The sequence below is a fragment of the Thamnophis sirtalis genome, unplaced genomic scaffold, assembly GCF_051295495.1.
Source record: "Thamnophis sirtalis isolate CommonGarterSnake01/CBP01778 unplaced genomic scaffold, rThaSir2_p1.2 scaffold_4, whole genome shotgun sequence".
NCBI classification, from domain to species: Eukaryota; Metazoa; Chordata; class Lepidosauria; order Squamata; family Natricidae; genus Thamnophis; species Thamnophis sirtalis.
In genome coordinates this window covers 19,085,347-19,098,883 of record NW_028261384.1, presented here as the reverse complement: position 1 = coordinate 19,098,883, position 13,537 = coordinate 19,085,347, and the positions used below count along the sequence as shown (strand labels likewise).

The 13,537-nt window shown below is 39.4% G+C and overlaps 1 protein-coding gene across 3 annotated transcripts in view; it reads right to left on the bottom strand.

Annotated features, from left to right (window-relative positions):
• Window positions 1-13,537, bottom strand: part of PARD3 (par-3 family cell polarity regulator) — a 602,045-nt gene that overhangs the window by 162,064 nt on the left and 426,444 nt on the right. For all 3 annotated transcript variants that reach the window (XM_087712541.1, XM_087712540.1, XM_087712538.1), the window contains one exon: window positions 11,786-12,002. In XM_087712541.1, coding sequence (XP_087568667.1) covers window positions 11,786-12,002 — 217 coding nt within the window. The remainder of the gene's footprint in view (window positions 1-11,785; window positions 12,003-13,537) is intronic.

Sequence of the window (13,537 nt, the reverse complement as noted above, 5' to 3'; positions counted from 1 at the left end):
TACAATTAAAGAATATAAATCAGGTTTACAATCCAGAAAAATATATATAGTATAGTTAGTAAAGCATCTGAAATGCAGTTGCAGGAATTACGAATGAATATCTAAAACAATGGAAATTATGAACTTCTATATATACCTCTACCTGTACCTACACCTCTAACTATATGTAATGGAAAAAGCCACTTGCTTTTCAGTATTGTAGACTCTGAATTATCCTCAGACATAATAAGCCACAGTAAATTAAAAAGGTATTGGGCAGCCAAAAAATTATGAACTATAATACGGGCAGAACAATCTGTGTTTGTTGTTTTCCCAAACGTCTAGTCAGGAGTCTCAGGTGGCTAATGTGGGAGGCATACACAATTCAAAGCTCAAATAATATGTTTACGAAGCTGGACATGTTCTATGCACTTTCAGAGTGGCTGTGTAAGAAGAGACAACAGTATATCTGATTTCAGCTAAATAGGGTTTTTAAACTAAATTATCTATTTCCTTTTGCAGAAGTGGATGAAATAGCACAGCTACACTCTTTAGTAATCATTCCAAATGCAATTGAAGAATTCAATTTAACGGTAATCAGGGAATATTTAATTTGCATTGGTTTCCAATAGGTTGGCTTGCCATCTGTACTCAGATATATAGCAGATCCAAAGATGAAAACAAGGAAGCCTGTATTTCAAGTAATAGGAGGTGCATCTTTAAAAATGTGTATTATATAACTGCAAAATGTTTGCATAAACTATTGTTATTTTTTAAGCAGTTAAGTGGTCAGACTGTTTAATAATATACACATTCTAGATAATAAACCATAGGAAGGTAGGGTTATTGTAAAAATAAGGTTCTATAAAACTATTACAATGGTACCTTGGTACTCATTGTAGATTGGTTCCAAGAGGCATGATGAATACCAAAAATAATGATTAACAAACACATTTTTCCCATAAGGAATAATGTAGTGAGTAATAAGGCATGGTAATAAGGGTTCACCGACAAAAGTGCGAATGACAAAACCGTCCCCGACTAAACCGCGTCGTTGATGTCATCAACAGGGCGATAAGAGCGCAAAGAAAGAAGCACGCTGTAAACCCTAAACCTAAACTTAATCCCTAACCCTAACCCTAACCCTAAACCTAATCCTTAACCTAACCCTAACCCTAACCCTTAACCTAACCCTAACCCTAACCCTTAACCTAATCCTAACCCTAACCCTAACCCTAACCCTAACCCTAACCCTAACCCTAACCCTTAACCTAACCCTAACCCTAACCCTAACCCTAAACCTAACCCTAAACCTAACCCTTACCTTAAGTTAAATCGGCTTTCTTTCAACGCGCTATTTAAAGCGCCCTTCTTTCTCCGCGCTGGCTGTTGTCGCCGCGTTGATGACATCAGTGACGCGGTTTAGTCGGGCGCAGTTTTGTCATTTGCCCTTTTGTCGGGTCACAGGTAATAAGAAGATACTAACAAGTTCTACCTTGTGTGTTGAGTACCAAACAAACCATGAGTACTAGGACAAAATTTCCGCATCAAATTCATTGAATACCAAATTCAATGAGTTTCAAAGCAATTGAGTACCTAGGTGTCACTGTACTTGTAGTTGATATAAAATCATGGAGTATGCTAGAGTCTAATCTAAATAAATTTTAAATAAGACAACAAAATACATTACACTGCTATAGACTGATGCTGCTTCTATAATTTCACAAATCCTTACAATTCCTGAAAAGACCAATGGGAGCAATATTTTGGTTCAGCAAACAAAACCAACTAGGTCTTCATTTTCAGAAATCTAAAATTCTGGTCTTTCTAAGAGAGCTATCCAACAATCCTGAACAGTAGAGGGGAACAGAGAAGTTCCTACATTTAAATGCCTTGGGTGGTTATTAGTCTAAAGGAATCTGTAATATACACTAGAATTGTTAAGTGCTGTTATGTCTTAAACTTTCAACTGCTTTTGAACTCTCCTTTTACATAAGCAGAGAATAATGAATTCCTGCAAATCACTGGCCAAACCGTATACGGTGCACAAGTGGGGTAATTTATGTGAAGAAGGATGTACTGGAATCAATGCAAACAAAATTCTTGAGATCAATCTTCATTGTACCAAACAAAAGAGTAAAAGACTTGATGCCCACAATCCAAGTAAGAGCCTGGAAGATGATGATCTTTTTTTTTTTGTTTTGTTAAATAGCCAATCCTTTCCAGTTGACGCTAACCCCTTTAATTTTAATGGAAACTTTTTCTTCTTCCTAGAAACATGCCATGGAATTGTTGTTATCATTATGCAGGTTTTCCACACCATTCCTAATTTCCTTAAGGTATGACCAGGGTAAACAACTGCTCACCCAAAGAACAAGGGATGTGGAGCTCCAGGGTGAAATTAATAAATTGTCCTAACATGACAGAAATTGGATTTTTAAAAGGACGCTTGGGAAGTAGAAAAATACTCATACATTATTACTTTCCCCAAGCTGCAAATCGCTTCCCCGCCCTTACAAACCAGACATAATATCTTACTACTATCTGCATTGCTGAAAGTCAGGTACTCCAAAACTTGTATAGTTAAGCATAGCTGTCTATGTGATGACAAAGAGAACGAATCCATTTCTCTTGTATTATTATACTGCAAATCCTACAGGAATAATAGGCCTGGTTACATTTTGTCCCTAGCAGGTAAATTCTCACGAAGGCTAGACGATTTCTCCATAAATCATCTTCTAGATGATTCGAAATCTTTCATTACCTGTGTAGGGGTTAATCCTGTGTTTCTGCAACATAAATAAGACATAACTGGCCATAGAAATAACAATTTTTGTTTTATTTATCACTTTAGGTGTTAGTTGTTTTGTTTTAGCTGACATATACTTCAATTTCATACATTATATTATATACACAAACACAAAGACTCACATACACAGAGAGACAGATATATGACATAATATTAAAAGCAGTCCTCAACTTCTGACCATTTAATGACAAAATAGCATTGGTAATTAGAATGAATTTATGACAGTTGCAGCATTTTGTGTCATCTGATCAAAATCTGCATCTTTCTGAGCTGGCTTCCAACAAGTAAAAACAACTGGGGAAGTCAGATTCGTTTAACACCCATAGTTAAAAATGGTCATAAAATTGAAGCTGGTGAAGTGATAAATCAAAACTGACCCAAGGACTACCTGTAGAGTATGTTATACTTTTATCATGGAACCTCCTTCCTAAAATAATACTTTATCTCATTCATTTGATTTTACTTCCATATTTTTATTTCTAAATTTTGCTGGTCATTGATTGAATAAATATTATTATTATTGTTACATTACACTGCAATTTATGGCTATAAAAGAAAATCTATAAATGGAAGTGATTGTATTGTTATACAAATATCAAAAGAAACAGAAGCAATGTTAAATGTCGAATTATCCTACTTCAGACACATTGGAAAAAACCTAGTTCTCTGGAAAAGTCTCTAATGCTGGGAAAGGACGAAGGAGAATTAAGAGGATGATGGCCAGAAGGAAAATGGAAGAAGAGATGGATTGTCCTGATCTATCAATGTGATCACTAGGATTTGAAAATATCTTAATACTAAATAGTCTATCAGTCTATCTATCTATCTATCTATCTATCTATCTATCTATCTATCTATCTATCTATCTATCTATCTATCTATCTATCTATCATAATTTATCAACATCCTTAAATCTTTCCTTCCAAGAGCCTGCTTGCTCTCAGTAGCAATAGATATAACTGAAAAGGAAGAAAGATTGACCATGGACCAAACAGTATTTTATTTAGTTTGTCAAACATGTATGAGATAACAGGTGTAAGTATGAACATGGACATAAACAAAGGAAATGGGTACAAATACATGGGGACAACAGGACAGGGATGGTAGCACGCTGGTGCACTTATGCACGCCCCTTTTACGGACCTTTTAGGAATGGAGTGAGGTCCACGGTAGACCGTTAAGGTTAAAGTTATGGGGGTTTGAGGCTGTAACAACAGAGTCAGATAGAGCATTCCAGGCATTGACCACTCTGTTGCTGAAGTCGTATTTTCTGCAATCGAGTTTGGAGCGATTTACCTTGAATTTGTATTGATTGTTTGCCCGCGTATTATTGTGGTTGAAGCTGTAGTAGTCATCTCCAACATATATTATTATTGGAGACCTACTGAATTTAAACAACTGTTGAGGAACTTAATAGACATGAGTTTTATTTTAAAAAAACTAGTTTAATGAACTAGTTTTAAATTGTAACCACAATATTTCTTAAAATCTAAGACCATTGGTTTGATAGTATAAGATAGCTCAATTCTATATTCCATTACTTTTATACTACCAACATCTAGTTTTATTTAAAATTATAGACATTGATAATATGGAATTGCTGGTTTAGCTGCTATAAAAAAATTCTCCAATGGATTCTGTACTACCAAATTTTCAGAGGCTGCAAAAGTGTCCTTTGGGTTTATCCATTCTATACAAAATCAACCACTAATGAATCACTTTAAAATATCTCAGTGAAATTGATTCATTTATTGCCGTTTTCATTTTCACTACATTTATTCCTATCCACAGACTCATCGCTATTTTCATCCACTTATTAACGTCCCATTTATCAGGGCTATATAAATATTCATATCTACTAATAAAGATCTTTTTATCTGAATAATTGTCTTCTAGTGTTTATTATGAGCTGAACTATTTTTACATACATCTAATGATACGTTTATCACTTGGCAAAATATTAGGGTCTGATTACTCTAGTTAACTGTGTATCTGGAGTGTTTATGATATTGTTGCATCAATTCCAATGAGTTTTTGATGAATTTAAAAGTTTCAAGAGGAGTATAGATTAATAACTTATGTTTGATTACTGCTCCCAAATATTCGAAATAGACCCAGATTGTATTTTCAAACATAACAAAGATTGGAAGACTAAATTAAATGAAACAAAATTGCGTTTACTAGGCTGATATACATTAAAGTAAGCATGTTCACTTTTTCTCTCCTGAAATATTATTTTATACTTTTGTTTGGTTTAGAGCCAAGGTGGCGCAGTGGTTAAATGCAGCACTGCAGGCTACTGCTAGATCAGCAGTTCAGCGGTTCAAATCTCACCGGCTCAGGGTTGACTCAGCCTTCCATCCTTCCGAGGTGGGTAAAATGAGGACCCAGATTGTTGGGGGCAATATGCTGACTCTCTGTAAACCGCTTAGAGAGGCCTGAAAGGCCTATGAAGCGGTATATAAGTCTACTGCTATTGCTATTGCTATTGCTATTGGTTTAGTAAAAAACCAAACAATTTGGTTCAGCCTTCCATTCTTCCAAGGTGGGTAAAATGAGAACCCAAATTGTTGGGGGCAATATGCTGATACTGTAAACAGCTTAGAGAGGGCTGTAAAGCACTGCAAAGCGGATATATAAGTCTAAGTGCTATTGCTATTACAAGTAATAGTCAATTTTTCCACAGTAGAGACCACAGTTCTTTTTTTATTAATAGAGGGCAAAATGAAATTGCTCCAGTTTTTAGCATTATATAGCTCCCACTATTGATGAACAGAGAACACCAAGGAGTCTGTAAAACAGCAACCCCCAATTTTTTGGACAGCAGTGATTGGTTCTGTGCTTTTCCACAGACTGGAGGGGGTGTGGTTTCATGTGCTGTCTGAATCTCACAGATGGGGCTTCGCTTATTTGCATGGACTGGTTTTTGGCATGCCGCGGTCCAGTGCCAGGCTATGGACCAGGGGTTGTTGACCCCTGCTATAGAAAAGAGCACAACTATGGTTTTCTAACAGATGGAAGAACATATACAGTTTAAGACAGAAAGGATTAAAATGAATAGGGAAATCACCCTTTTCTCACAACTTGAAGTGAAAAGAGAGAGCGCAACCTAATTTGGAGAGGGCTTTTCTTTTAAAGAAGTCTCCTATTCTCACACTGTAAAGAAAGGATGATTCTGGGAGGTCCTAAAAGGCAAAAAAGGAAAAGGGAAAGTGGGGAAGATATTTACAGGTCATACAGAGGTTTTAGGGATCACCTTGTCTTCTGCTGATCTATGTTGTCCTACACAAAGTAGTGATTAGTTTATAAAAGACTAAATGAAGTTTCCTATTCGGCCCATTCAAGATTTCCTAAATATAAAGCTTACTGTGCAGCGTGCAAAAATAATTTCCCTCTTATCAAGCTTTTTAAATAAATGGTCTGAAATGGAATACTTTATGATAAGCACAAATAATTTTTCTCATGGATCTTGATCTGGAGTTTCTTGCAACAGTGCCAGGTATGGTCCCCAGGACTTCATATCTCTCCAAATAAAATAAGAACATTCTATGGCAGTGATGGTGAATCTTTTTGGCATTGAGTGCTGAAAAGGCAGCATGTGTGTGCGTTTCATGCACACATAAGCATGCTTGTCGGGGCTGCAACTCGGAAGAGGAGCTGCTCAGGGGCTAGTCTTCTGGTTACTGGCGCGGCAATCAACTGGCTGGTGCACATGCTCACGCTGGAAAACAAAAGGCCAGTTCTTCCAGTTTCCAGCACTGATGCATGCACAAAGGCCAGCTGATCGTCACTTGTGCATGTGCGGCAGAAACCCGCAAGAGGAATCAGTTATAATATGTGTGCCAAGCGACATTGCTCCACGTGCCATAGGTTCACCATCACAGTTCTAAGGCATTCTCTTACCTATCTCTGAGAAATGAGTTGCAGCTCTCTGATTAATAGTATTTCCTCATTGTTTCTCTCTTAACATTCTTATAAGCCCTTCAGTGATAAGCCAAAAAATGCAAAAGATGGTTCACACATCAGTGAAAGTTATGTAACTGAATAACATAATTTGGTGGGTCCAAATATTCAAGAAGATATTTAGAGCGGGCTTCATAACTATCCACATTAAGAATGTGTCCAGACTCACAGGGCAGATATTACAATAGAGAGTAACCCTGGATGGAGCTGTGCTTTCTCAAAAAGAGCTTAATTTATGCCACACTTGACAAATAGAATCTTCAATAAGAAAGTGTGTGTGTGTGTGTGTGTGTGTGTGTGTGTGTGTGTGTGTGTGTGTGTGTGTTTTACTACCGGTCCTGTGGGCATGGCTTGGTGGTCATGGCAGGGTAAGGATATTGTAAAATCTGCACTCCCTCCCCACTTCAGGGAAAGGATACTGTAAAATCTCCATTCCCTCCACACTCCAGGGAAAGGTTATTGCAAAATCCTCATTCCCTTCCGATCAGCTGGGATAGATGGGGGCAGGGGCAGTCAGAGGTGACATTTACTGGTTCTCCGGACGATTCAAAATTTCCACTACTGGTTCTCCAAAACTGATCAGAACCTGCTGAATATTACCTCTGGTGTATGTGTGTTTGTGTAAGTAATGGGGGTAATACTGAATCCTACATTCCTCTGATTATCATTAATAGGCTCATGCTTCTTATGTATGGTATTGACACTATAAGGAAAAGCAATGTTCCCAAAAATAAATAAATAAATAAATAAATAAATAAATAAATAAATAAATAAATAAGTTTCTTAGAGATCTATAAAAAATAAAATAAAGAAAGGGAGGAATAAACCAATACCGATGTAAACAAAAAAAGACCAGTTTTGAACATCAAATTAGAGAGAGATGTTTTTTACAATATTTCATGACATGTTTCAACAAGAACTATGAATGAAGACTTAGAGCATTTGCTACACAATAAGTAACTGAAGCTAAAAAATAAAACCTTGTCATTTGATTCAGATAGAACTTGCTTCTTACATCTGCAAGCTTATTGTTTTGGAAGGAAATCTGATACTTACAAAGCAAAGTATTATCCTTCTCAGAAAGTGATTTTGTTCTCATTGCTATATGTCTAGGGATATTGTGATAGCATTCAGCTGACTAGAAACATACAAATGAGACTTCTTGTAGTGGCCCAGCATGAATTTGAATATATTGTTAATGAGAAAATTTTATTTTATTTTATCTAATTTACATACCTGCCCATCTCACCAAAGGCAACTCTGGGCAGAACACAACAAATGTTGTGGTAAGAACACCACAAACATAAAAAATATATAAAAACTAACTTTAAATATTATAAAAACAAAGATTAAAAATTATAGATGAAGAGGGAATAAAAATAGCCAATTCAGGAATGGATCCATCTAATCATATCTCTGGGAGTCTGAGGTCTGATAACATAACCAGATCTTGAAAGCCTTCTGGATTATCAAAAGACATGGGGCTCATCTAAGTTCAGGAGAAATAATGCTTCATAAGGAGTGTGCCACAATAGAGAAAGCATGGCTCCTGAGGCTCATAAAATGGAGGTCCATAGCTGAAGGTATCTGCAGCATGCCTTCTATGGCAGATCTAATGAGGTTGTCTGATGTAACTTGGGAGAGCTAATGCCTCAGATAGCCCAGTCATATGCAAATTCATCAATATAAACATCACAATAGCCAAAAGTTCTTATAAATATAATTAATGTTCACATTGTTGCTTTTGTAATGAAAGATTTAAAAAAACATGACTCCACAATGAATTGACTGCATGTTCTTTAAAAAAAATAAAGGCAATTACTGTACGCATATCTATTAATAAGAACTTGATAAGACATGTGATCACATTAAGTTGGGATACCTCTGCACAGATTGAATCCTAAGTAACCTGTATACTCTAATATTATTTTTTCCAATGTTTATTTGGCTGATTTGTGCTCTCCACAGGTTATGTTTTATTGCTACCCATGGAAAGTGCAGTATGAAATCAGGGAGCAACACAGACCAAAACAGTTTTAGAAAACTGAGGTGTACTTGAGGTAAGTGTTGTCTTCAAGAGAACTTGATCAGAGGATATGCTCACATTCCACATAACCAATTCATCATTCATTAACATGAAGCGCCGAAAGAGACGCCTAGAGCACAAGTGGAGATTTAGTAAATCCGAATCGAACCGAGCACTTTTAACATCTTGCATCAGAGAATACATCCGGGCAATCAGGACGTCCAAAAGAACTTATATTGCCTCTCTGATTGCTTCCGCTGAGTCGCGCCCAGCCGCCCTGTTCAGGATAACCCGCTCCCTGCTGAATAGGAGGGATACGGGTGATCCTTTCCAGGGCAGGGCTGAGGATTACGTCCAATTCCTCGCGGATAAAGTTGCTCGGTTTCAGGCAGACCTGGACTCCAACTCTGCAGAACCAGCCGAGGCACTAAGGGATAATTTGGTAGGTCATCGCTGGGTTGATTTTCAGGCTGTTACCCCTGAGGACGTGGACAAGGCCATGAGAGCTGTAGGTGCCTCCACATGCGTGCTGGACCCGTGCCCCTCCTGGCTGGTTGTCAACAGCAGGGAGGTGACACGGGGCTGGATCCAGGCGGTTGTTGCCGCCTCCTTATGGGAGGGGGTCTTTCCCCCCGCTTTAAAGGCGGCGGTGGTGAGACCCCTCCTGAAGAAACCATCTTTGGATCCAGCCTTTCTTAACAACTATCGTCCAGTCTCCAACCTCCCCTTTGTGGGGAAGGTTGTTGAGAAGGTGGTGGCCTTTCAGCTCCAGCGGTCCTTGGAGGAAGCCAGTTATCTTGATCCATTCCAGTCTGGCTTCAGGCCTGGCTACAGCACAGAAACCGCTTTGGTCGCATTGACTGATGATCTCTGGAGAGCCAGGGATGGAGGCCACGCCTCCATCCTGGTACTCCTTGACCTTTCTGTGGCTTTCGATACCATCGACCATGGTATCCTTCTGCGACGACTGTGGGAGGTGGGGGTGGGGGGCACTGTTTTACAGTGGTTCTCCTCTTACCTCTCGGACAGGTTGCAGTCAGTGTTAGTCGGAGGGCAGAGATCGACCCCTAGGCCCCTAACATATGGGGTGCCACAGGGTTCGGTCCTGTCCCCCCTTCTTTTTAACATCTACATGAAACCGCTGGGCGAGATCATTCGACGGCACGGGATAAAATACCATCAATACGTGGACGACACACAGTTGTATCTGTCCGCCCCGTGCCAACTCAATGAAGCGATGGATGTGATGAGCCAGGGCCTTGAAGCCGTTAGAGACTGGATGGGGGTTAACAAGCTTGTACTCAACCCAGATAAAACCGAGTGGCTGCTGTGTTTCCCTCCCACTAATTGGTCAAGTGTTCCATCTCTCAGGCTGGGGGGGGTCAAATACTACGTCCCTCAGATAGGGTCCGCAACTTGGGAGTCCTCCTGGACCCACAGCTGACTTTTGAACACCATTTGTCGGCTGTGACCAGGGGGGCATTTGCCCAGGTTCACCTGGTACACCAGTTGCGGCCCTACCTGAACCGGGAGGCTCTCACAACAGTCACTCGTGCCCTTGTGACCTCTAGGCTGGAATACTGCAATGTGCTCTACATGGGGCTGCCCTTGAAGAGTATTCGGCGACTTCAGCTGGTCCAGAATGCGGCCGCGCGAGCGATTGTGGGTGCACCTCGTTTCACCCACGTAACACCTATCCTCCACGAGCTGCACTGGCTGCCTGTTGATCTCCGAGTACGCTTCAAGGTGCTACTTGTCACCTACAAAGCCCTGCATGGTATTGGATCTGGGTACTTGAGAGACCGCCTACTGCCAATTACCTCCACTAGGCCGATACGATCCCATAGATTAGGCCTCCTCCGAATTCCATCAGCTGGCCAATGTCGGCTGGCAACTACCCGGAGGAGAGCCTTCTTGGTGGCTGCTCCGACCCTCTGGAACGAACTCCCCGTGGAGATTTGTACCCTCACCACCCTCCAGACCTTCCGCGTAGCCCTTAAGTCTTGGCTGTCCCAACAGGCCTGGGGCTAAAGATTTCAACCCCACTCGAATTGTATGACTGTTGTGTTTTTAATGACGTATCGTTTTTATGTTTGTGAATCGTTTGTCCTCCCTCCCCTTGAGTTGTGAGCCGCCCTGAGTCCCCCCAGGGAAAAGGGTGGCATACAAATAAAGCATCTCAATTTCTCATCTCTCTCAACAACTATAAGACTATACTTAAATAATTGTGGCTGAATTTATTTTGCTAAATTCATAATCATATGCAAATAACAAATACATTCCTGTTTGGCAGTTAGGAAATTTTCTCCAGAAATGAAACAGTGGCATATGTTGCCCAAATTTCACAAGACATCTCAGTATATTACACTAAGCATATTTTCCATGGTAACATTTGAATTTATGCTGATAGGAATTGGGCCATGGCAGAATTTTACTAATACATTATCATAAATGTACAAAATATCTAGGATTATCATTCAGTTATGTCTAAGCCAGGATGATGCTAGTATTCTGGAACGTGCATTATTTAGTATTCATGACTATCACCAAGTGTTGTAGCTAATGTTTTATGAAGAATGTATTTTACAATGACCATGTTAATGATATCACCGGAAAAAATTCCCTGTGTGTCTAATCACACTTGGTCAATAAAGAATTCTACTCTATTATTATCTCATTGTGTACAGAACACAGTTAACTATTTATGCCACAGGTCATCCTTTTCCTTCCCTCATCTCCTTTAAAGAAACCACGTTAGTACGGTATTCCTTTGGTTTGTGAGAATATTGTCTTTCATCCAGATGCATTAATCTCAGAAAAATAAATGGATTCTGATGGAATATTTGTAAGACTGCAATGGTGAATGACTGACAAAACATTCAATATCAAATTTTAACTGTATCCACAGTATTCGTATTTTGGAAATGGATAGTGAGCAATAAATAATGTTAAGATGAATAGCAAAACACAATGAGACATAAACATTTAAGCTTTTCTGCAATTCCTACCTGAACATGTCCCCAAGACCTTTGAGCATTCCTTTCTTGGCTTTGATTTTATCCTTCTCTTTATCTCGATCTTTTTTCTTGTCCTTCCCATTTTTTTTCCGGTCCCCTTTCTCCTGATTGCCATTCATGTGTCTTTCTAGAGAATGGGATGGTTGGTCACTAGATGTGGACACAGATTCTCTACCAGATCGTGAACTTTCTTCTGTGTCTTCTTCCACTAAAAGAGTAAGGAAATTTTATCAGGGAAAGAATAGGAAAGTGTCTTTGTTTTGTGTGTGTGTGTGTGTGTGTGTTTCAAATACGAGAACCATAAGTTCTTTTGCAGCCTACCAGATTCACATATTTTTGTAAATGTAGCTTTGTTAGATTTAGAAAACAGAGAAACTACCCATTAATTGACAGTTTTTGCTGTCAACCTGTGCTTTAATCCTATGCTTGATTTCACTTAGGCTAGAAACATGTGATACAGGTTATAATATTAGTTCTTGATTTATAATATACATATTCTGCTTACTCAATGCATTCTAAGCAACTCAAAGTTCTACAACAAGCTAACTTCAATAACACCGGTTGAATACTATGGGAATACCAACTCCTGCTTCATGATGCCCACAGTCCCCCATCCCCAGTAAGTGCTTCACTCTAAAAGAATATCACTCTCTGAATTTTGATCTTGACTAATTTTAAATAAATAGCAGGCTAAAACCATTCTATTTGTTAAGGGGCAACTTTTCCAAAACAAGAGGCCATGACCAAGGCCTTCTTGCAACTACTTTCCTTTTAGTTTCTGGGATGTTGAGACCAACTATGTTGCTCTTACTGACACTACCGGTATGCTGATCACGTGCTTGCACATTCTGTTTGCGCACGTACCTGACTTGTGCTGTGCACACAATCCACTGCCCTGAGACAACTAGCTGATTGTTGGGGCTCGCACAGGCACCGCACACTGTGCACACTTTGCCATTTGTCATAAAAACAGGTATAGTGGGCGGGTGGGCCAAAAGAGCCACTGTACTGGTATCTTCTCAGCTGCTCCGGGCCACTACTGGTACGGCCATACTGGGCTGTACCCACAGCAACCCACCTCTGCCTGCATGTCCCCAGTGGGTATATTTTACTTATAGCAGATGATTCCAAACATAGCAACAACCCGTATTATTTACAGTGTTTGTAAATAATAATCACTTTGAATTGGGACTGGAACTTAATTTGGCAATGAGAGAAATCCCTGTAATATAGTTCTCATTAGTTAGCATCAATTAACAGGCAAGCAGAGAGGTTCTGTAGCAATTATAGCTTTGAAGTCATATTCAAGGGCAAATCCATTTGGGGTAATTGCAGAAGTCAGGACACTCACAACTCGAAACCAACCAATGCTGGTCAAAAGGCTTCTTGATCACAACTCTATCCTGTGGGATCTACCGGGTGAATCCAGAAGTGCCTCTGTATTGTATAACAGTAAAGAAATGCAGCTGCATCCAGGGATGAAGTTGAAACTACCCTTCAATCAGACAGTATTTATGTTTTGCTGAGATTCAATCTGAATTTTCTCTGTCCCATCCAGGCATTCATCGGGCTTTTCCTGAGAGTTCCCCATGAACACTTAACTGAACTTCTTATTTAGAAATAGAAGCACTACCTCTGATCCACAATCAATTTCAATAGTGCAAGAGGACAAAATGGTTAACAAGATCAAAAGCTACAGAGGGAGCCAGAAGGATAATGAGTGAGTGAGTGAGTGAGTGAGTG